The sequence below is a fragment of the Cervus canadensis genome, chromosome 14, assembly GCF_019320065.1.
Source record: "Cervus canadensis isolate Bull #8, Minnesota chromosome 14, ASM1932006v1, whole genome shotgun sequence".
NCBI lineage: Eukaryota > Metazoa > Chordata > Mammalia > Artiodactyla > Cervidae > Cervus > Cervus canadensis.
Genome location: NC_057399.1, coordinates 47,837,735 through 47,863,295, shown reverse-complemented (window position 1 = coordinate 47,863,295; position 25,561 = coordinate 47,837,735). Strand labels below are relative to the sequence as shown.

At 39.2% G+C, this 25,561-nt stretch overlaps 1 protein-coding gene across 5 annotated transcripts in view; it reads right to left on the bottom strand.

The window, feature by feature from the left end:
• Nucleotides 1–25,561, bottom strand: part of FOCAD (focadhesin) — a 288,623-nt gene that overhangs the window by 64,407 nt on the left and 198,655 nt on the right. For all 5 annotated transcript variants that reach the window (XM_043487388.1, XM_043487389.1, XM_043487390.1 and 2 more), the window contains 4 exons: nucleotides 16,045–16,137; nucleotides 8,638–8,726; nucleotides 5,463–5,507; nucleotides 498–606 (listed from right to left, as the gene is read on the bottom strand). In XM_043487388.1, the coding sequence (XP_043343323.1) occupies nucleotides 498–606; nucleotides 5,463–5,507; nucleotides 8,638–8,726; nucleotides 16,045–16,137 (336 nt within the window). The remainder of the gene's footprint in view (nucleotides 1–497; nucleotides 607–5,462; nucleotides 5,508–8,637; nucleotides 8,727–16,044; nucleotides 16,138–25,561) is intronic.

Sequence of the window (25,561 nt, the reverse complement as noted above, 5' to 3'; positions counted from 1 at the left end):
ATATGAATTATCTGAAAAAGTACATTGGAAATGAACACTGGCCAGCTTGCCACATGTTTAATTAAGAAATAAATGCCTTGCAAAAATGAATAGGCACTTTGTCATTGACATCCACAATTAAAATGCAAAGTGCAATTTTTTGCAGTCAGTAAACACTGCTTATTTATCATTTTTTGACAGCACTGTTCACTTTCAGTAAGCCTAGTTAACCTCCTAAGATTGGTTACCATGAGGTAATCACAGAAAGACAACCCCTGTTGCATAAAATTGGCACCTTCAAATGGAAATGACCACTTAACTGTGATAGAGAAAGCAAAACAGAAAAGCAGTGAAGAAAAGTGTTTTAGAGAATACCAAGGCTTCTGGTGTAAAGGTGCATCGGGTAGCAGAGTCCATGATGGTAACCTTCTAAATTCAGGGCCAGGCTTAAGGAAAAGTCTCACTTTTCACACGTTACACAACCAAAGCCCAGTTGGTGCTAATCACCCTTAACTTACCTCCAGGACTCCGTCAGAGTCTGAGCAGAGGCTGGCTTCATGTTTGGAAACGACGACAGCGAGGCTGCTTAAGGCTAACAGCGCGTTGCCTTTGACCACTGGGCTGTCTCTGTTTAAAAAGAAAAAGATCCCAAGAGAGGATTTGGGGGCATTAACCAGGAGAAGAGAAGCCGCTATTATAGGGAGGGCAGATGAGGTCAAAAAGCACTTCCATCCCCTCACAGAGCCTTGGAAACGTAGGTCTGTTTGTTCCTTGAAGTTGAAAGCTTCTGTCCTTCTTCTGATGCCAGTGTTAATTTTTAACTCTTCATATAAATGTATGGTCATTATGCTTTGGGGAACCTAAAAAAAATCCAAGCTCAGATATCTAAGCTCCTTCTTCCTAAATTTTTTTATTTCATCATTTGACCTTACATTTCCCACGCCATCTTCTTGAGCATCATCTTCGATCAATATACATGTACGGATTTATTTTGGAAACACAGCCAAGGACAGTTATATGAATAAGCCCAACAGAATGGAATTGGTCCCTGGCTTTTCTAAAGCACTGGTGTGTGGAACCAACTTCTAGTGAACTGCTTCAGAAGGCACATTTCACTAGTAACTCGACACATTAGCGGCTTTCTCCTCCATCATCATTTTCCCCTTCTCTCTCTTAATATGCTGAAGCCAGCAACCTTAGAGTCAGTCTGTAACATGATTCACAGCCCCTAGAGAATATGCCAAAAAGGCTTGTTCTCAGGCAATTTGGATTGAGAGATGTCTTTTTATATCCCCCAAATGGTAGTTTACTAATATTGGCAATAAATCTTCAGTTTGACTTCTCAATTTGGTTTCAAGAAAACAATCTCTTAGAAATACTTACTACTTGAAAATGTACATTTAATATTATTCCATAATTCCAAAGTCCTCCTACCGAGTAAAGTCCCCAAGGGGTCACTGATGACACTCTCTTGGCCTGCTGACTCCACCATAACAGAACTCAGGCAACAGGGTACCCTTACCACCAGACAGTTCAGTTCTGTTAGTCCTGGGAATGTGTGTACTGCTAGTCACCAGTCGTGTCGGACAGTTTGTGATCCCATGATTTGTCCATGGGATTCAGTAGGCAAGAACACTGGAGTGGGTAGCCATGCTCTTCTCCAGGGGATCCTCCCGACACAGGGATGGAACCGGGGTCTCCTGCATTGCAGGCAGATTCTTTACTATCTGAGCTACCAGGGAAGCCAGGTTCCTATACATACAGAGAATGTTTCTCTGACCCTGGACCTCGGACCTGAACTTGAACCAATGCATACATCTGAGAATGACTCCCTGCTTACCGTGGTGCAGGAAGAGAATAGATGTGAGGATGTCCAGATCTGCTCCCCAGGCAAGTCTAGTACGTCCAGCCCTAGGCCACAGTCGTGACTGAACATGTGAGTTAGTGGGCATTAACAGGTTAGTATAAACTTGTGTTCTTGCATTTTTGTTTCCATTTGGTGAGAATGGAACTCGGGACTTGTCGTTATCAAGTTCTTATCTATCAATTCATCCACTCCTTCCTTCTTTCTCTCTCTCCCACTCTAGTGTTGATTAAACTCGGTAAGGCTTTGTATTCTTGGTCATTTTGTTCAATCCTTCTCCAATCATTTCTCTAACAGGCCTGTCATATGTTTGATAAGACAACATTTACATTGTGGGATGGGGCAGGGGGAAAGAACAGAAAGGAAGACTTGAGGTTGGCAACTCCTATAGCCAGGAAGTAAGGCAAGTAAAATAAGGCAAGCAAAATACCAGGAAGAGAGGCAAGATGTGGGCATTCCCAGGTGTCCTAGCCAGAAAACCAGTTAAAATCAAAGTTAAGTCTTTTATTTCTAATACTCTCTCTTTCCTTTAGCTGAGAATATCTTGAAGACTATTCTGCAAAAATGATCATGAATCCCTGAAGTTAGATTTTAAAAAAGTTTTAAAGTCTCAGTGAATGTATCACCCTGAAGAAATTCTTAGATGGTCACCAGAAATTGCATAAGAAATCTTCTAAATCAAGAATATTGGTCTGGGCCCTCCCTGGCAGTCCAGTGATTAAGACTTCGTCTTCCAAAGCAAGGGGTTCAGATTTGATCCCTGGTTGGGGAGCTATTGTGTACCAAAAACCAAAATATAAAATAAGCAATATTGTAATAAATTCAATAAAGACTTTAAAAATGGTCCATATTAAAACAAAAAATTATCAAGATGTTATAAAGTGTCTTTTTAACCCTAAAATTCTAAAAGAGAATTTAGCCTCAGTTTTAAAACAGTGCCCCAAATAGTTGTATTTGAAAAGTTTCACTGGTCTTTACATTACTGAGCATGTTCTGTTTTTGTAAAATGGAGAAAAATATATTTAAAGTCACTGATAATTAGATCTTTGGATGCAAACTAAAAGCATATCTGTACATTAATCTTTGAATAGAAAAAAAAACCAGTCACAAAGTATGTTTAGGCCAAGTTACACATTCATAAAGGTACGGTAACTAACTTTTCATCATCTTTACATTCCCTACAGGCCTTGAATAGTGACTTACGGAGAGAAGACACTCCATACATACTCATGAGACATATTCAAGGAGGAGCTAGCCAGGTGAAACTCTAGAATTTGTTCAGCAAAAATTCTTCACCTTGTTGATCACATAACTATCCCCAACCAGTCAAGTAGCGGTGACTAATTTGCATAATAACATGTCAGCATCAGTACAGAATTTATCTAGGCAACACCACTGACATTTTAATTAAATTGTCCTTTGAAACGGATGCCATTAACCTAATTAAAAAGCTCAAGGAAGGATGAGCTACACTGATGCTTTCTTAGGGACAAAGTATTACATTACATAGTAGTGAAGTGACCCAATCCTTTGGGGATTTTTATCTTTAGGTTCAAACCTATTTAATTATTAACAACAAAAATAAACTTACATCAGTCTAATCCTGTGACTAGTGTTTTACTTCCTACATTTAATTTATGCCTCAGAACAAAATAAGTCCTACATTGGCCCAAAGTAGCCTGGTGGCTCAGTGGTAAAGAATCTGCCTGCCTGCCATTGCAGGAGATGTGGGTTCAATTCCTGGGTTGGGAAAATCCCCTGCAGAAGGAAATGGCATCCAGCTCGAGTATTCTTGCCTGGGAAATCCCATGGACAGAGGAGCCTGGTGGGCTATTGTCCATGCAAAAGTGCTGGACATGACTTAGTGACTAAAACCACCATCACCACCATCTAAGCCAGCCACAGTCCGAGGAACAGAAGACTAAACTGGCAGGAGGTGATAAGGGGTCCTCACATGACTGGAGGAAGCCAGTGGGAAAAAGTACAGAGAAGGCAGCAGGGTGATTTTTTTCTTCCTCTCTATCATTAATCTCTCAGCCTCTGGACCTTAACAATCTCCTGCTCACTTGTCAATCCCTAGTATTGTCAGGATGGTTTTAATAAGATAAGATCTATAAAACACTTTGAAATGTTTGATGAAAAGGTAACACCATGAGAACATAAATTATTTTTACTCAATATCACTGGGAATGTGAACACACTTTACTTAGGTACTAGTCATGAAATGATGCTTTGCAGATTTGAAGATTAAAATTTTAGAATGGGATCTGCAAAAGCTACTGCAGAGGCAAAATTACAGTTTGTTTTAATATAAAGATGCTAGTTTCTTCAGCCTTTGAGCTTTTGTTGCAAATGTCAGGGCATTGTTTTTAACAAGAACTAAGTAGACTATTCAATAGAACCAACTATGAAAGGTAAAGGTTAAAGGCGGTCCCCACCCCAGCACCTCCTCCCCTCCAATAAGAAGCTGAATGCTCTCCCACTGTGTCTGCACTTCACCAAACTATAGAAGCAGACACAAATGAGTTCCTGTCGAACCTTCTCTGTACTTCATTTTTCATTTTGTCAACAGATACGTCAGCAGGTATTTCCCAGTGCCTCCCAAAGAATTGAGGGCAGGGGAGGATTGCCGCTTCTCTTTCCCTTTATTCAGAAGACATGAGGCTGAATAGTGATCAGGTACCGAGATCAGATTTTACAGCAAAGTATCTGTGTGAGAAATTGCCAGTGGAAAGTGAACTCTAAGGTAGATCATGTTTTATCTTTACATAAGGTTCTGGGACATGAGAGAAATCAACTATACTGTAGTTAAATATTTCTAGATAATATGGACTTTCAGTACATATGAAATCCTCTAGGTCAAAGGTGTATAAGGTGAATAAGAAGAAAGGAAGTCAAACAGAAATGGCAGCAACTAAGGTGAATAGTGAAAAGAAGTGTATGTAACTGACATGTAACTTACTACCAGGAAAAATTAGGCAGCTTGCTAACAAAGGGACCTGAAGAGATTGTTCAAGCAAGTAGACTAGGGTATAATTTTCTCAGTGAGAGGTGGCTTACGATAAATAAAAAGCCTTAAGGTAGTAATGCTCAAGCTGTTTTTGTTAAAATAGTCATAAAGATATGAGAGAAGCTGCCTTTTTACTGAGTCTTCACATTAGTTTTTAGTATTGAAAAATTCAATATTTAGATACGCTTGGTCCAATAGTACCAGGAGAATAAAAGGCTCGGCCTTAAATTATTTACTGGCTCACACTTGAGATTTAATCATCTATTTGTAAAACAGACATAACTCACATTAGCAAAGACTTTTTGCCCCGTACTAAACTGCAATCCTTTAAATCTAAGCCAAAGCACAGAGCATTCTGTAAAGTGTACAACATGGACATAGCTTTGATGCAAAAGTTATGTGCCTGTACTGCTTTCTCTGTATTTTCACAGAAAGACATGTAGTGAGAATTAACTGCATATGAGAAAGGACAACGACTCATTTTTTAAAAAAGAACTAAAAAGTCCTTTAAAATCCTTATGAAATACCTGAAAAGGAGGAATTATTCATGCCTGTAAGGGGAAAAAATGTTTATAGAAAATTTCTGGTAAGAGAATAAATGGCTCTTACTTTGCAGCTGCTTTGGTGACTTCATCAGTCAACATGTCTCGAACCCTGCAATACAGTTGGAAAATAGGTATGAGACCTTATAGTAGAGCAAGAAAGCAATCTTCTTGCTTATTCATCAATTAACAAGAACCTCTGGCAATGACTCCAGATCTTAAAATTTCCACATAGAATTTTAGTGTAAGGTGAAAGAACTTAATAAAGGCTTCGCCTCCAAGATAGTTTCATCTTCTTATTCCTTAGATTACTTAGTAGAAACAGGGAAGGAGGTGAATGTAACTCATGTACAGGCAGCGTTGTCATAATTTATACTCTTACACTGAGTGGTGGGTATACATGTGTCCTTTATATTATTCTTTGTTATGGACTGAATGTTTGTGTCTCCCACTCCAACATGAAATCTTAACTCTGAATGTATAGCATCTGGAGGTGGGACCTTTAGGAGGTCATAAGAGTGGGGCCCTCATGAATGGGATGAGTGTCCTTATAAGAAGACAGACCAGTGGGCTTGCTTTCTCTCTGCTCTCCACCAAGTGAAGCTACAAGGAGCAGGCAGCCCATCAGCAAACTTAGGAAGCAGGGCTTAGGACACCATGTGGGCTGTCACCTTGATCTAGGGCTTCTCAGCTCCTATAACTGTGGGAAATAAATTTCTGTTGTTTAAGCCATCTGGTCTATGATATTTTCATTACAGAAGCCTGAACAAGACATTCTCTCTTTTCTACACATGAGCTCATCAAGACAACAATTTACTACTCCCAAGTTATAGATAACAGCATCGTCACTATGTATGTATATAAAATAAAATTTAAAATGCTGGCTACAATATACATGAAACTAATATAATTTTATATGTCAATCATACCTCAATTAAAAAAAACATGGTTATAAAGTTGAACTAAAAAAACTACATTTATGGATTTAAAAGGAAGGTATGTTCAATTCAAATATTCATAGGATTTTTTTGCATATAAGAGTCTTAAGAGAAAGTGAAAAACAATCATTGACAAATTTATATTATGAAGAGAATATCATAAATATTTTCACTATACACTTTGAGTTTCATAAATTTAAAGTTTTTATAACTATATAAATGTTTTGCAAATATAAATTATATTTGCATTTATAAGTAGTTGCATTTAAAATAAAATCTTAGCTATTCAGCACTCTCAGAATGAGTCATTCTTAACAGCCAACTGATCCCTACAAACTGATCCTTAAACTTGTACTTTATAAAACCATTTGACAATAAGCTTCTCTAAAACATATTGCCCAATCTTGGCCTTCCTAAATGGAGTATAGTGCATTCCGTGTATTCTTTTATTGGTCAACATGAAATATTTACACACGATGACCTGCCTGTACTTCTACATAGGGCGACAGCCTCCGCTAGGTCCCTCCCCCTACCTACTCTCCCTTCTCTGCCACATCACCAGTTCCTTCTCCACGTGCATTACTCCCCTTAGCTTGTGAACACACTATAACATCTACCATCTTAGAAAAAGAAGCCCCCCAGCTATTGCCCCATTTCACTGCATCTCACACCTCAGAACTCACTTAGAAGAACAGTTTATACTTAGGACTCCAGTTTACCTCCTTCCATTCTCTCTATAATTTGACTTTTGTCCCTACAAACGAGCTCCTTCTTGGTTAACAATGACTGTCAAGAGGCCAATCTAACACTCAACTCTCAGTCTCCATCTTTCACAGGCTCAGAGAAGTATCTGACACAACTGATTGCTCTTCTCTTGAAACACTTTCTTCCCTAAGCTTTTAAGGTGGCTTTTCAGATTCCATTCTCTCTTGGTTTTCCTCCCACAGTACCTACCAATCACTAACGTTCCATCTGCTTTATTGGCTCCCTCTTCATCGGACCTATTTCTAAATGTTGAAGTGTTCCAGGGCTCAGTCCTCTGACCTTGTCTCTGTCTTTGCTCATTCCCTAGATGACCTCATCCAGCATCATGATTTTAAATGCAGTTGATATGCTGATGACTCCCAAATTTATATATCCAGCCCTGAACTCACGCTGAACTCTAGACTCATAGTCAATAACCTACTTGATACCTCCAAACTGTAGGTCTAATTAGGCATCTCAGGCTTAGCATGTCTCAAATCTAATTTCTATTTTAGATAGATCTGTTTTTCTGTAGTTTTCTCTATCTGAGTAAATGAGAATGCCATACTTATTCACAGTCAAAATCTTAGAGTTATCCTTGACTTCCATCTCTCTCTCACATCCTTGATTCCATATGTCACCATGTATATTTGGAATAGTATAGCTAACATACCACTCCCCAGATTATCATTTTCAGAAGATGAAATTAAAACCATGTGTAAAGGAAAATAGCAAATAGGAAGCAAAATCCAAATGCTTAATCTCTAGTCTTAAATCCAATGTCATAATGTTTTAAACTGCATTGCTATTTTTAAAATGAATCTGGGAAATATAACTTAGAATGGAATTATTTAAACATGCAAGTACACACACACACACACAGAGCTTCTGCTTTTCTACATATGCCAATTGTTAGTAAATTAAAAACTGAAACCCAAGTAACCTTTGAACGGATTTTTATATTAAAGAAACCTGTGGCTACAGGCAAAGTTATTTATTAGATTCTGGGCACTTTACTTAGATTTAGGCTGCGGCAACATTAATCTGACAAGGTATTCATCCCACCCTATGTAACAATTTAAACTGCTTTTAATGTGCCAGCACTTACACATTTCTAGATAATATAGTGGGAATTCACTGGGGGATTTCTGCCAAAGAAATTAAAGTCTTGACATGGTAAAGTTGGTCCTAGTAATGAAGATGTGTTGAGGAGGGAAGAGCAGGGCAGAGGAAGGTATTCTTTGACTAAATGAGTGAGAAAAACACTCAACCTTTATTCAAAAGCATATAAAATAATCAATTATAGGGGGAAAAGGGAAAAACAAACCATTTCCACACTGCTTAAGAAAACACTAAAAATAAATAAAATCCATGAATAAAGTGCTCCTTCTTTTATCTGGGGAGAAGATGGAAAATACACCCATCACATCTTTGGCCCTTGCCCCCTTAGGCTCTTAGAGAGGTTAAAATTCTAACATTTAAGTCTTTAAAGGCAGTCACCTTCTCCTTCACAGTTCATTTCCCATGGCAAATAATGAGCACAGAAAGCCATCCCCTTACCAGAGCCAGGCTGTGTTTTTTTTGTACTGCACCTCTTCAGGTCCTTCTTTTCCATGTTTTAACTGCAATTCCAGTTCTCCTATCCTCCCCTAAAAAAAGCACAGCATCCATCAGCATGCAAACTCTATGGCCAAAATGATCTTAAAATTTCTTTGGAAAACACTTAGGTAACAGATGGATCCGTTCCCAAGTGGCCTTAGGTTTTCCTGATAAGACAACAGATTATGACAGAGGATGTGTGAGGAGAGAGAATTATATGACTGCTCAGGGATTTCCACATTCACCAAATAAGTTTATCCTGGAGCAGTTGTATATTTGGCAAATTTAGTGCAGAGCATTAAATGTTGGGATATCTATTAAAAGCAGATTTGAAGTTCATAGGTCCCATTCAATAAATCCTCCATATAGTAATAACCTGACTGTGTCAGCAGTTGCTAATTTAAACTGACACAATACCGAGATTGGGTTACCAGTATTACAACAGAAAGGTTAGAAAATGAGTAAGAAGTACATAATACTTAAGATTTAGGTAAGGTGTAACAAAAATTATTATCAAACAGCTGCACACTACATTTCTATTTCTTGACTAAACTTACAGACATAATTCTCAACCAGTACCAGGCCCCCAAAAAAAAAAAAAAAAATATATATATATATAGCTAATATCATCATCCCACTAAAGGCAAAACCTTCAAATATTTATTTTCTATTTTTTTTTACACTCAGAATTATTTTGATCAGATGCTTTCCCCTTTCCTGCATCACCAGTTACATTATGTAAATATAGTTAAAATTCTGGTTTATTGATATACCTTGAATCAAACAAGAACTTATTATTATGTATTAGAGAGTAATACCAAACTGTTTTCAGAAGCGTTTGTGTGGCTTATGTTCCCACTAGCGGTAAACGATTTCCGGCTATCTCACATCCTTGACAGCATTTGGGATTGTCAGGCTTTTAAATTCTTACCATTTTGGGGAGTGTGAAAATGGGGCCCATTATGGTTTTAATTTTCATTTTACTGTTTACTGAGATTAAGCATCTTTCCAAATGTTTAAAGACTATTCGGGTTTCTTTTTCTGTTCATTTTTCTATTGGTTGATTTTTCTTGTTGATTTTAGAGTTTTAGGGTGTGCTCTACAGAAGAAAAATGTATCTCTCTATATGTTCTACAGAGGAAAACAATACAACTTTAGGTTAAGGATGTGGGTTCTGACTCTTGAGAAACCTGTATGTAGGTCAGGAAGCAACAGTTAAACTGGACATGGAACAACAGACTGGTTCCAAATAGGAGAAGGAGTACGTCAAGGCTGTATATTGTCACCCTGCTTATTTAACTTCTATGCAGAGTACATCATGAGAAACGCTGGGTTGGAAGAAGCACAAGCAGGAATCAAGATTGCCGGGAGAAATATCAGTAACCCCAGATATGCAGATGACACCACCCTTATGGCAGAAAGTGAAGAGGAACTAAAAAGCCTATTGATGAAAGTGAAAGAGGAGAGTGAAAAAGTTGGCTTAAAGCTTAACATTCAGAAAACTAAGATCATGGCATCTGGTCCCATTACCTCACGGGAAATAGATGGGGAGACAGTGGAAATGGTGTCAGACTTTATTTTTTTGGGCTCCAGAATCACTGCAGATGGTGACTGCAGCTACGAAATTAAAAGACTCCTTGGAAGGAAAGTTATGACCAACCTAGATAGCATATTAAGAAGCAGAGACATTACTTTGCCAACAAAGGTCCGTCGAGTCAAGGCTATGGTTTTTCCAGTGGTCATGTATGGTTGTGAGAGTTGGACTGTGAAGAAAGCTGAGTGCAGAAGAATTGATGCTTTTGAACTATGGTGTTGGAGAAGACTCTTGAGAGTCCCTTGGACTGCAAGGAGATCCAACCAGCCCATTCTAAAGGAGATCAGTCCTGGGTGTTCATTGGAAGGACTGATGCTGAAGCTGAAACTCCAATACTTTGGCCACCTCATGTGAAGAGCTGACTCATTGGAAAAGACCCTGATGTTGGGAGGGATTGGGGGCAGGAGGAGAAGGGGATGACAGAGGATGAGATGGCTGGATGGCATCACCGACTCTATGGGCATGAGTTTGAGTAAACTCCGGGAGTTTGTGGTGGATAGGGAGGCCTGTGATTCATGGGGTCGCGAAGAGTCAGACACGACTGAGCGACTGAACTGAACTGAACTGTGGGTTCTGAAATCATGATGTCCTGACCTAATGGCATTTCTATTTGTGTGCTGTGTAAATTTGGGCAAGTTACTTCACCTCTCCAAGCTTCGGTTTCCATTTGTAAAATATAGCAAACACCTAACTTATGGTATTACAGTATCACATTAAATAATGTGAAAAAGTGTCTATTTAGTATAGTGACTGGAAATAATTGCTACCATTATCAGGTCTGCCATAGAAAACAAATCCCCCTTATTATCTTATAAGCTATTCTCTCATGAATATATATGTATATGAAACCTTCTTGAAATAATTCATATTTTTAATCTGCATACTCTCAAAGGGTAAAAGGTTCCCCAAAATGTAATATCCAGACTACAGAGTTGCACGTCCCTATATTTCTCTCACACACTCTCGTTACTAGCCCGTAAGCTCACTGGCAAGGACAAGGACACTTTATCCAGCTAAGGAGGCCCTGTATTCTGCACAGCCTCCAGCACATAGTGCCCTGGGGCTCACCAGTTCAGCACAGTGAGATCTGGTGGGCATTCTGTTCACGTCCTTCATAGTCTATTTACCTCAGTCAATGTCCATCCCCACCTCTGTGTTCTCCATGATAGAATTCTGACCTTTTCATTCTCCCTCTGTCTCTTGGAGCAAGGTATCAGAGGTGGTCAAACTGGCAAGATATTAATATTTAACATTGATTGTAGCCTTCCAAGAGGGTAGGCAAAACAGAAAATCATACATATTATTGCCTACCTCTGTTTATTATGCTTCTTAAATCATTCCTCTTTCCTCCTAAAATATTTATGTCCCATAATGCTTTCCGTAAAAGATAAGAAATTAAAAGGTTAAAAATCTGTTCAGAAACAAACAAAACACAAAAAGGCCGGTATACATGCAGCCTCTTGAGAAGGCCGACTTTTCTGATCTCTCCTGTAGCAACAAATCAGTACAACTCTACTGTGACTAAGTACATTTTTCATTTTTCCTTTCTCAGAGTTTTGGTTCTTCTCAATCTTTGCTTCTGAAATGTCTCTAACTCCTTCCACCCAGTCAATGTTAGACTATTTATTCAGAGCCACTTTGCCATCCAATTCTTCACCTACTGATACAAGATCCAGTGGCATTTAACTCAGTCTCCTCTGCTTCTGGTTAAGAGCTATGGTTAAGAAGAGCGGTGAGGTGGAGGGAACGCTCATTGGGAGAGAAAAGGCTGAAAGGATCACTTGAACTGAGATTTTTGGATGGCCTGTAGATTCCGATTATTAATTTATCCATTCATCTTCCTTTTTTAAAAAAAAAATACCCTCAACCTATGTAACTACAACTTGCTAATTACAGTGAGCAATTTTGCCTAATTCTAAACTTGCCCACTAAAAACAAACAAACAATCTTTAAAAATGGTCAAAGAGTAATTTACTAGTAGTCACAATTCCTGACTGGTTTTGACTTCAGATTATTGTGTGGCCAGCTGACCAATTCAGTCAACCTATTTTAACCCCTCTGTCCTGTCTGAGATGATAGTCATAGTCCCTAAGGACCCTTTACACAAAGCTTGGAAACCTTAACCTCCTTAGCATCCCTCAAAAGGAACAAGGTCAAGTCGACTGGATGGCACCTCACCAAAATGGACTCAAAACTGTCAGTCAACCTGTAGCTGCATTTTTCAACTTCATGGGAAGAAATTCAAATACCTCCCCATGTCAATCACTTTGATATGCTTATAATTCAAAATCCCATGTTCTTGTGGAAAATTACATGAGGCTAGAAGCTGACGCTCAAGCGAAAGCCACTGGAAGTGTTTAAATTGCAAACTTATTCACATTACAGTCAACCTCCAGGAAATAATGCAGAATGTACCTTTCAGAGTGTCTCCTAGGCTTATTGAATAAAACATGGCTCCGATGCTGTAGTCTACAAAACATGTCTAGCACCAGATGGAAGTAACTATGCCTCCTGTACCCAAGAGCTATCCTCCAGGACGGAAATTCTTGATATAGATGAGGAGTTTGGCAGTCGCTCTAATTCTTCTAAGATCCTGTAAATTCTATTTAAGTGTGTGGGCTCATTAAAAAAAAAAACAACAACCTGTTGAACAGTTAAAATGCATCAGCATATGAAATAATACTCATAGCCTAAAGAGCACTGCTATACTTTTAAAATAATACTGAAAATCTTTTTATAGTCCCTACTTTGAGTTTCACCTCTTAATCACCAATTCTCAATGGAACTAGACTTTATTAGAAATCCAAAGGAAAGAGGTTTTAATTGATAAATGAATACACATAAAGATACCTACTGTCACCGACAACAATAGAAAAGGCAGAATAACTGACCTGTATTATTACAAATACTCAGCTGGATTTTCATAAATTGATCTCAAAAATATTAAACCAATTTGCATTATTTGTAACAGTTAATGATAGTCTTGGACTGCCCAGGTGGCTCGGTGGTAAAGAATCAGCTTGCCAAAGCAGGAGATGGAAGTCTAACCTGTGAGTAGGGCAGATTCCCCTGCAGAAGGAAATGGCAACCCACTCTAGTATTCTTGCTTGGGAAATCCCAGGGACAGAGGAGTCTGGCGGACTACAGTCCATGGAGTTGCAAAGAGTCAGAGGCACACAATGATGATGTTAGGGAAAAAGCATGACATGGTGGCAAAGGCTGTGGCTCCGGAATCAGACAAATCCCAGTTAAGTTCTAGTTCTCTCATTTACTGACTGTTGGGTTGTGTGCTGTTTGCTTGGCTTTCCCGCTAACCCTGCTTTCCCATCTATAATCCCATTCTACATGAGGTTACAATACCTACTTTAAAGGGCTTCTGTAAAGATGAATTGAAATACTAAATGTTACATGTTGGTGGACAGACACTAGTCATTTAATAAAGGTCTTATTATGAAAAGGAAACCATAGAGTATTTTTAAAAAGTCAATTGCTTGTCATCTGCATGTTATATCCCATGAGTGTATGCTTGGTTGCTCAGTTGTGTCCAACCCTTTGCGACCCCATGGACTGTAGCCCGCCAGGCTCCTCTGTCCATGGGATTCTCCAGGTAAGAATACTAGAGTGGGTTGCCATTCCCTTCTCCAGAGGATTTTCCCAACCCAGGGATCGAACCTGGGTCTCCCGCATTGCAGAAGATACTTTACTGCCTGAGACACCAGAGATGCCCATGTTAAACCACAATCCTGTCCAATTGACCTTCCTTATGCTAAGAGCTAAATAAAATTCTCAGGACATTCTGCAGGAGGAGGAGTTATTCTTGCTGCGTCCAGGTGCCTATATTGGAGTACATCCTCTATTAAAGCATCAAAGACTGAATATGTTATAGCAAGGTTTTAAGATGCAAACATGAATGCTGAGATGCTTAGTCATTCTTCTGGCCCCGCCTCCATCCTTTAGGACAGTGGTCCCCAACGTATTTGGCACCAGGGACCAGTTTTGTGGACAAAAATCTTTTCACAGACCAGAAGGTAGGAGGAAGGTGGTCTTGGGATGATTCAAGCACATTATATTTATTGTATACTTTATTTCTATTATTATTATATCAGTTCCACCTCAGATCATCAGGCATTAGATCCTGGAGGTGGGGGACACCTATTATATTTAGCCACAACACCTTATTTCTTAAGACTTCATGAAAATCTTATTTGGGGCCATCAATTTCTTAAGTAATTTAGATTTTTTTCCCTATCATCCTTAACAATGAATTTTAAGCTAGGAAAAAGGATTAAGTTAGTAGGTTTTTTTTTTTTTCATTGATATATATTCCCAAACTGGTTAAAATTATTTCTAATTTTTGAAATTCACAAACTATAACTTACAATATTATTGGAATAAAAGAAGTCAAATGAAGCATAATTCATTTATTTAGTGAGCACCTACTATGTTTTAGACATGTCAGGTTCTGGAGAGACAACAGATAGGAAAACAGCTTCTGACTGTAAGGAAGAGAGACAACTGGAGGGAGACCCCGGACACATAACTAAGGTGCTGAGGGCTTCTAAAGGGAAGCAAGGGTTCTAAGGAAGCATATGCGAGGGGCAGACAACCCTGGGGGGAGAGGGGAGACACACAGATAAAACTGTAAAGAACAAGTAGAAATTTGCCGTTCCAACATGTGCCCCTTAAACCACCATGACTAACTATACATACGAAGTGAAACTTACTCCTGGAATTTGGCAAAAAGGGAAAAGCTGCAAAAGAGCCTTGAGTAGGCAAAGGGAAGTAGCAGTGCCTGCAAAAAAACAGTGTAGGTAAAAGCCAAACGGTTAGGGTTTACTTCCCTAGTGGTCCAGTGGCTAAGACCCTACATTCCCAATACAGGGGGCCTAGGTTTGATCCCTGGCTGGGGAACTAAAAAAATTAAGAGGTTAGGGAAGACATGCTGTCTTTAGGAAAACAAAGAAATTGAGCAAGGTTGAAAATGCAGGGGAAGGGTTAAGACATAAAGCTGGAGACGTAAGCAAGTCTAGATGGAGAGGGGGCAGGTACAAGATGGTGAACTCAGTCTGGGATGTGCTCAAGTTGGGGTGCTGTGGGCCAGCCATGGGGGACAGCTGGCACAATGACAGACATTCACCAAGCAGCAGGACATAGGAGAGTAGCATTCAAGAGGGAGCTCTGGATGGAACACACATTTGGGGGGCCATCACATTGAAAATTTAAGGGCAGTTATACATGTACGCTTCACATTCTTTTATGAGCAAAAATAACCATTGCATTTTTTATTGGAGTATAATCGCTTTAAAACGTGTTCACTTCTGCTGTACAATGAAGTGAATCAGCTGTATGTATATATATTTCCCATCCCTCCTGAGCCTCCCTCTAACCTACCGTCATCCCACTTCTCTTGGTCATCACAGAGCACCTAGCTGAGCTCCCTGCGCAATAAAACAGCTTTCCACTAGCCACCTATGTTACACATGGTAGGGTATATATGTCAAACCTAATCTCCCAATTTGTCCCACCCCCCCATTCCCTGCCTGAATCCACATGTCCATTCTCTAGTCTGCATCTCTATTCCTGCCCTGCAAATAGGTTCATCTGTACCATTTTTCTAGATGCCACATATTTGTATTAATATAAGTCAGAAAGAAGAAAACTGCTGCATTTTTGATAATGCTATTTTCCTAAGTGCTTTTACATTAAATACATATTTGCAGTAAACCTTAAAAAAGAGACAGGCCTTAAAGCAAGCCATCCCATGATTTGATTACCTGTAAAATGGCATGATAAGCACGAGTCATATACGCGAGCCAGGCCTGGGGGAGAAAAATTGCCCGGTGCCACTCAGAAAGCTGGATATGAACCTGTGGGGAAAATGCACCATAAGTCAGGCTGCACAATATTAAAACAGAATAAAATGAAAACTGTATCGGGAACTCTTTCTTTCCCTTCATTTCAATGGTTTAGATTCTAAAACAAACCAAATCCGTCTAGGATCATAACCGCAAATAAGATCTTTTGGAGATTTTCAAAGGAGAGGAGTTTAGAATCCTGCAAAGACAAAATAAAATAAGCCTGGAATTTTCTAAATTAAAGCAAATAAAATCCTACAATGACCACAAGTTAAGATGCATGTGTAATACAAATATGTCTTTGAAAATTTAGGGAGAAACTCTAGAAAGCCTCTTGTCAATGTCAGGAAACTAGGTTTTGTCTAACAAATCCCCCTAGTAATTTTAAATAAAAATAAATATCGCTCACATCCTGGACTTCCAGTATGACAGTTTCTAAAGTAATAAACTTAAATTACCAACAGAAATATCATGTTGTGCAGACACTGTCGTGGTAAGAGCATGCAAATGAGTCCCGCACACAGCAATTGTGCACACCACTAGATAAATGCCCTTTAATCAGTGTGGGTAAACAAGAGAAAAATGATATATGCCAACACTGAAATCCTGTTTCTGAAGACAGGCCCAGACAAAACATCTGGTTTTCATAGTCATTTCTGTTTCTACCTATTAGTATACGGCTATCTTGCAACAAATCTTGCCAAGGTCTGCTTCTGTTAAAGAAAGATCACTCAAGAAAAAAACAGTCACAGTGCATCACATTTCATGCTTCCTGTAACTCATCTCATCTAAACTCAAACAACGGAAACTTTAGTCTGTGTCTCACAGACAAACAACAACAACAAACACACAAAAAGGACAAATTTCTACATGATTGCCCCAAGATCATGATAACTACAGTGTTTATGGAGATTTTTACTATATGACAGGAATTAATTTTCTCCAGTGCTTTGTTATAGGGCAGAGAACAGCCTCTCTGAACAGGGTTGGTTTCCATGGCTTCTGGTATTTTCTTTCATCCCTATCTCAGTGTGGTCCTACAACAAGCAAGGGACTCTGGAAGGATATGAGGATTATAAATCGTTCAGTGACTGCAGAGGGTTCAGAAATGGGCAGAGAGTCACAAATGGACATAAATGGATTATGAAGCGTCTGTGGGAACAAAGAGATCAGTTCTGTCTGAAATCTACACCCCTCATCCCATTGTTTCTTTTTCAAAAATCAGATACTCAAACAGTATGAAAGAGATATTCAGATCATGAAATAAACTTTAAAAAAATTATAAAGACAGGTTTCTTGCTTTTCTGGTTAAGTACTCATTCTGTCAAGTAGAGTAGGGGGAGCCTTGTCGATATATTAACAAAACTCCTTGAAGGAATGAACCCACCAATTCCTGCTTCCTCTCTCATTGTTCAGGAAGCCATGGTGGTACAATTAGTCCTTGACCTTGTTCTCTGTCTCCAACATGTGGGGACTTCCCTTTAACTTTTTTCCTATCAATTCTGTTTTCTTTCCATAAAATAGACGAATAATCTTTGAGTTCTATTTTGAGATCTGGATTACACAGAAAGAAAACCAACACCACTAAAACTTTTATCTCTTACTTCAGAACTTCAAAATATCTTAAAATTTTGCTGCCAAGTAATCCACGGACATCATTGCACAACTGAGAATATCCATGTGCTGTGTGCTAAGTCACTCAGTCGTGTCTGACTCTTTGCGGCCCTATGGACCATAGACCTAGAAGCTCCTCTGTCCATGGGATTCTCCAGGCAAGAACAGTGGAATGGGTTGCCGTGCCTGCCTCCAGGGGGTCTTCCCAACCAGGGATCGAACCCAGCTCTCTTATGCCACCTGGGAAGCTCAGTCGGCAAATTGGCAAAGAGAGCACTGAATGTGTTTGGAAAGACAATGATCTCAATTGCTTCTTAAACTTGAGTTAAGAAAAGAAAGTAGTATGAAAAAAATGTAAAGGTAAATAAGCAAATCAAATGTCGAGCTTCTAAGAACAAAGACGCTCATGCCAGGAAACCTATTTAAAAGGAGGTTATAAACTGAGGGTTAAAGCTACTCCTCCGGCTGCTACTCAGACCACATCTGAAGGTGGGTGCAGGGAGGCAGTCAGGCTTGAGCCTAGACACCAGCTTGAACTCCCCAGGTTTCCTGAGAGTACACCTAGACTTAGTGTTCTGTGGAGTTAGCTGGGGCCAAATCTCCTGTAAAATGCACTTTCTCACTTTTTCCCTTACAGAAGAGAGACTTAGGGAAGCGGCTTGCATACAGCCATGCCCTTACTCTCCAGCTGTGCTCCAGACAGAAGAGACTTCCTTGACCATTTTTAACACAAACACATTTTAGGATCCTGTTCCAATTCAATACATAACCCTCCCATATAGGTAATGTTGCTAGGCTGACAAATATAATTAGCATTTTTAAAGTATGAAAATCATGTATCATTTGCTATACTTGTGAGAAGCTTTGAAGGAAAGCCAATCAACAAACAAATTCCAAATAATGACGTTTCAACCCTGTTATTCAACAGATGATAAAGCAAGGTTCTCAAGCACTGTGCACTAAGTTTTAATTAACATGTGCAATATTCTTTTTCTAAGACTAACTCTGCATACCCATGCAATGACAGGTGTCTGATGCACTGCTGAGGTGAGCAGGTTCTATGATTTAGGAAAGAGTAAGAGTTTCTATGTATAAGAGGTAGTACTAAGTATAATGAAACATTACTTCATGTGCCTAAAAGAAGAGACCACGTTATGGAAATATGCAAATAGAGGAAAGGGGGGAAAGAAGGATAACAAGGCCAGAGTGGGGACAGAAGCAGATTACAGGACCAATAGGGTGATCAGTGTACCTCATTGAGAAGGTGAAGTCTGAGAGAAAACTTGAAAATGAAGATGTAAAAACAAAGGAAAGTACTGGTGGGAATGGAAAATGGTTCAGCTGCTATGGAAAACAGTTTGGTGGTTCCTCAAAAAGTTAAACATAGAATTATGACCCAGCAATTCCATTCCTGGGCTTGAATCTGCCTGAAAATGCAGGAGACTCAAGAGACATGGGTTCAATCCCTGGGTTGGGAAGATCCCCTGAAGAAGGAAATGGCAACCCACTTCAGTATTCTTACCTGGAAAATTTCATGGACAGAAGAGCCTGGTGGACTACAGTCCACAGGGTTGCAAAGAGTCAGACACGGCTGAGCATGCGCACACACAGACACACACAATTCCACTCCTAGGTATATACTGAAAAGAACTGAAAATACACATTCAAACAAATACTGTAATACATGCTCAAGCAGCACTTTCACTATAGGTAATGGGCAGAAATAACCCATGGATGAATTTGTTCATGAAAGAATAAAAGGATGAACAAAAAATGATATATCTACAATGGAATATTATTTGGCCATAAAAAGGAATGAAGTACTACAACATGGATATACCTTGAAAACATGATGTGAAAGTGAAAGAAGCCAGACACAAAAGGTCACATACTATACGATTCCATTTATATGAAATGTCCAGAACAGGGAAATCCATACAGATAGAAAGCAACTTAGTGGTTGCCAGGGATGGGGAGATGAAGAAGTGGGAGGGAACATTTAATGTATACATGGTCTCATTTGAGGGTGATGAAAAGGTTTCAGAGCTAGATAGAGGTGACGGTTACACACTGGAAAGGTACTAAATACCACTGACTTACACATTTAGGCATTAAAATGGTTAGTTTGATGTTACATGACTTTTAATTCTATCAAAAAACAAAGTAAAAGATAAGGCAAAGGTCCCTAAAGTGACTGCATGGCTCACCGTTTTAGGAACAGAAGGGAGGCCAGTATAATGAGCACAGACAGAGGAGCAAAGAGGAGAGTGGAAAGAGAGAGGGCTGGTGAGTCAACAGGAGAAAGGATGGCCTTCTAGGTCAGTTCTCAGGACTGGCCTTTACTCTCACTAAAGGGGGAGTCATTATAAGGTTTTGAGACAAATGATATGATCTAATCTACACTGTAAAAATATCTTATGGACTGTTCTGCTGAGAAGAGACTATAATGGGCAAAGGTCAAAGCAGAGAAATCTGCTCAGAGGCACCTGCAAAACTATAGGTAAGAGATATTGGTGGCTCAGAGCGGTATCATTAAGACTGTAGAATAATAGTTTTCAAGTATTTAGTTATGTGATTTTTCTACCTCACCCCAAATGTTAAGTAAACTGCCAATATATAAAACACGAATCAGAGAAGCAAAATTGGTCTAGATGAAGTAAGGAGAAAGGTTGAGGGCTTGGTGCTCAGCCCTCATGATCATCTCGGTCTACCCCGTGGTGGTCCCTTGCGAGTGCTCATGCACGCATGCTCGGTCATGTCTGACTCTTTACGACCCCCTGGACTGTAGCCCACCAGGCTCCTCTGTCCATGGGATTCTCCAGGCAAGAATACTGAAGGGGGTTGCCATTTCCTTCTCCAGAGGATCTGCCCAACCCAGGGACAGAACCTGCATCTCTTAGCCTGTGGTGGTCCCTGTAATTCTTTAAAATGAAGTTTTAACTAGAGGCACATAAGAGAGATCAGTGGTTGTCAGGAGATGGGGGAGCACTGGAGGGGCTGACTGCAAAGGGGCATGGGGTGATTTTAGGGTACTAAAACTGACCTTATCTTGACTGTGGTACTGATTAGATGAATGTGTTCACTTCTCAAAATTCATAGAACAATACACTAAAAGGGGAGAAACCTATCATGTGTATATAACTCAATAAAAGAAAATTTAAAATACATAGCTTTAAAATGACCACTTTTAGAACATGTACTTCTCAAACACTCACCTCCCACTATCTAATACCCTCTGTACACTTGTTTGCATCATCATTCGAAAGACACTCTCCCTCTTATCATTCCTCTATCAACATTACCCCATCAGTATTGCAGTTGAAATTTGAAATTTCTGATTTGAAATTACTGATTTATCCTGGACTTCTCCCTTGCCTCCAGCTCAGTTGTCAACTCTACCTCTGAAATGTTCACTACGTTTGTCGCTACTTTCTTCCTCACTGAGTTAGTCCTAATTCCTGTCTTAATTATTGAGGCCACCTAGCTCATCTCTTAACAGTCTAAAATCTTTCTTCCTTCTAATACATCCTGAACGATGTTGCTACTATTATATTAACTCAGAATTTTTCAAAAAACCTTTGATGGTTCATTAAAGAATAAAGTCCAAAATTCTTCTATGCCATGTCCAAAGTATTTTAGAATTAAAAGTACGCCATTTACTTTAAGAAATAATTTGTTGTTATGTGAGAACTCTGCTGGCTAAGATCCTCAACCAGTTTCCCCACTTACTTTCTGCTCCTCTCTTTCATTTAACCTGTATTCTGGTTCACTTGGGTTATAAACCAATTTCCAAGCTTGTCCGATACTCTTCAAGACCTTCGCATTCACTGATTGCTTCCAAGGCTTTGAATGTCCTGTGTTCCTCTCATCTCTACTTACTGAAATATCTCTCCCATCCCTACACTTCCAGTACACTATACTACACCTCTCTTGTTATACTCAACAGACTGAATTTTTTTGTGATTGGATGCTGATCATACCAACCTAAGAGCAGAGATCATATTCTATTCACCCTGGAATCCCTCTCATGGACACTGAACCCACAGCAGTGTCTCACACATAAATGTTCACTTAAAGACCTGCTGAGCTTAACCAAATTAAATGTACAGTATTCGCTTTAAGGCAAAATCTTGTCATGTGAAAACTACACTATCATAAACAAGTAATCACAGAGAGTTATGATGTGTGAAAACACAATGTTAGAAAACCATTTTAATAGGCACAGCTAAACTCTAATAAAAGTTGTTGAGGATATGGTTATTTGAAATTTTACAAAACATGTTCAAAATGTCCTGGCTGGGAAATGTTTCATTCCAGATTAAAAACACAGTGAGCGACAAAGCGAAACTTAAAGTGAGTATTATAAACTTTACAGTTTGAAATTTCCTAACATTTTAATTAGTACCACACAAGTTCTAATGACATATACCTGAAATACTAGCTCGACAGAAAATATCCTGCTTAGAAACACAATTCACAAACGTAGAGCAAATGTCAAAAGACAGAATGAAAAAGGAGATCTAGTTTCCGCACAGACACATATTTTACTTGAAGGAACTGTGTGGCCTGTGTTTAGTTGATCAGTTGCATCTGACCCTATTCTACCCAATGGACTCTAGCCCGCCAGGCTCCTCTGTCCATGGGGTTCTCCAAGCAAGAATACTGGAGCAGGTTGCCATTTTCTCTTCCAGGGGATCTTCCTTACCCAGGGACTGAACCTGGGTCTCCTGAATTGCAGGCAAATTCTTTAGTTCACCAGGGAAGCCTGAGCAGGAACGACATGACCACTTAATCTGATAATTTACAGTTCAGAATGCATTGTCCAGAAGTTTGGTAATGCTCTCTGCCTCTTGAGTGATCTTAACAAATATAATTATTCATTTATAAGAAAATACTCATTTCAACAGCCCTTCATTAAATAACTTAAATCATGTCAGTCAAGCTTTGGTGAGGTTGACTATGAAACTGGAAGGGGCAAGGTAAAACAGCAAGTAAACTGACAGGTCAAGCGTTTGCTATGAATTTTAAAACCTCAATCTCACAAAGTAAGGCATCTTCATGTTTCCCAGAGGTATATATTATTATCTAAAGAATAAAAGCAGTTAACTTCAGTTGCCACCCAGACACACCAATACTGAGTCACGACATTTGGTCTGTGACATATGCACACTCCTCCTATGTTCCCAGAAGAAAAACCATTTGTACTTGGTGTTAGAGACCCCCAAGGCCGCTCAATGTCCCACTGTATATAAATAAGGAAGCACAGGCTTCAGTTGTCTGTCAATAGTAATCTTGTTTGCACAGAATAATTTTTTGTTATTCCCGTCCCCTGACAAATACTGACTGGAAGACAAGAAGGGAGGACTTGTGAAGGACACATTTTTAAAGGAGAATGACACTCCTCACTTTGTAGGTGCTTTCTGGACATTTTAAACTCTCTCTCTCCTCCCTCCCTCCCACTTTCTGTCTCTACCTCAGTCTCTCTTCTCTCCCCCCCCCCCACTCCCCTTTCCCATCAGGATAACATTAGCTTGAAAGCTGACAATTCAATCACGTCTCAAGCAACCATTTACTCTGTTATTTAATAGGAAGGGGGAAAACCCTGTTACCATAACAACTCACATCACACAGTAATTACAGAGTCTCTAAAATATAGCAAACCATACTTTTCACAGTGTTTTCTAAGGGGAATGTGTGACAAGCACCGATATCACTTCTCCCAATTATCATTCAAAATTTTCATCTAATTGTTTCTTACTGCATGAATGCTAACATACTCCATGCTTTTCACAAGAAGTATGTTTTTAAATGAAGAAGGCACTGAAAGAAAGGGCAAATGATGGGTTATAGCCCATGTACTTTTGGGTATCTAGGGGAAAATGTAAAGAAGGCAGAAGAAAAAAAATAACTTATAAGGCAAAATAAACAAGTGATGATCAATTTCAAAAGAAAGAAAGAAGAAAAAAATCTCATTCAGAGTAGCGCCGGCAATAAGCCCAATAAAGGTTTCGCTGAAAAAAAAGAGCTCATTACCTAGTGCTGAGGCAGAAATATGGTTGGGTAACAGCAGCAGGATCAGGAAAATTTGCATGTGCCCGAAGATGGAGGAAATAATGAAGCAAGGCTGCCATTCTCATCCAGGGACAAATCAGTATCATCCAATTTAGGGGAGAGTGTCATGTCAGAGTTAGAAATGCCAAAGGATGACAAGACAGGCAGCAACTTCCAGGGAAAGAGACATGTCATTCACCTTCAGCTTCCTCATCAAATGGAGCCAAGTCAGTCTCAGGATGAGAAGAAGTAGTCATAAATCAGGGCAGAGGAGGAGCTTGAAGAAGCATTGGTAGGTCTGAAATGACCCCTGCTGGTCCCCCTCTCAAAGGAGCAAAGGGAGCAAGGGCACTTCAGTTTTAGAGAAATCTAAACTACCCCTGGTAGGTCAGGTCAGACCCAATTCAGACTTAGGTCCGTGAGTCTTCTCAAAGTATAACATGGGAGAGTTTCAATTTAAAGCCAAAATAGTTTTTAGAAAGAAGGGTGTTAAAGAATTCATCACAGATTAAACAGCTAGCTCTCTAAGACACTGAAAATATTTGATTTAACTAATGTTGTTATTGAGAAATATTGACAATTACATGGAGCAAAATACGCTTTAAAAAATGAAGAGCAGAGCATCTGAATATTCATTTACCCATTCATTCACTCACTCACTCATCTATAGTTGTATGCATTAGGACTATAGAATATCCTATAGGTATATGTAACCTTTGGCAGAGAGGGGAGGCTAAACCATATAAATGAATAACCACACAAACAGTTTATAATAGCTTGTTCAAATGACAATAATGTCATTTCCTAGTAAGACCTCAATAATTATTAGATTGACCATCAATTTAACTGCAACGTTTCTGGAAAAAGGAAACAATCCCACTAAATGTACATGTAAAATATAATACACACCCAAGTTTCGAAAGGATTAAAATCATTTATAAAGTGTCTACTATGTGCCAGGAATACCAAGCACTGGAACTGCATATGGCCAAAACAAACTTCCTGATTTTATGAAGTGCACACTTTAAAAAAGGAGAGATACATACTAATTGTCATGTATGCTGTGCCACCGAAATTCCCTCTTCAGGATTAGTAGGGATGGATGGATAGATAGTGTAAATAGTCTAATGTATTATGTAACTTGAATTCATAGTTACAAACTTTCCTAAAGCAAACTCCAAGTCCAGACTTTTCACTAGAAAATTCTACCACTTAAGGAAAAATTACTAGGAGAGCATTATCCTGATAATACATCAGGCATAGATATTACAAGGAAACCACAAAATCATATCCCTCATAGGTGCCAAGGTGCAAAAATCCTTAACAAAGTGTGTGTGCTAAGTCGCTCCAGTGGGGTTTGACTCTGTGTGACCCTATGGACTATATAGCCCACCAGGCTCTTCTGTCCATGGGATTCTCCAGGCAAGAATACTGGAGTGGGTTGCAGTGTCCTCCGCCATGGGATCTTCCCAACTCAGGGACTGAACTAAAAACTCTTATATGTCTTATGCATTGGCAGGATGCACACCACTAGGATCACCTGGGAAGCCCCCTAACAAAGTATCACTAGCAAATCAAATTCAGCAATAAATCAGATATATCACAATCAAGTGGAGTTTATCCTAGGAATGCAGATTTGGTTCACATTAGAAAAATTAATCAAAATAATTCATCCTACTAACAAATGAAAAAAGTATATAATCATTTCAACAAATGTAGAAAAAACACATTTGACAAAATTCAACATCTATTTGTGATTTAAAAAAAACCA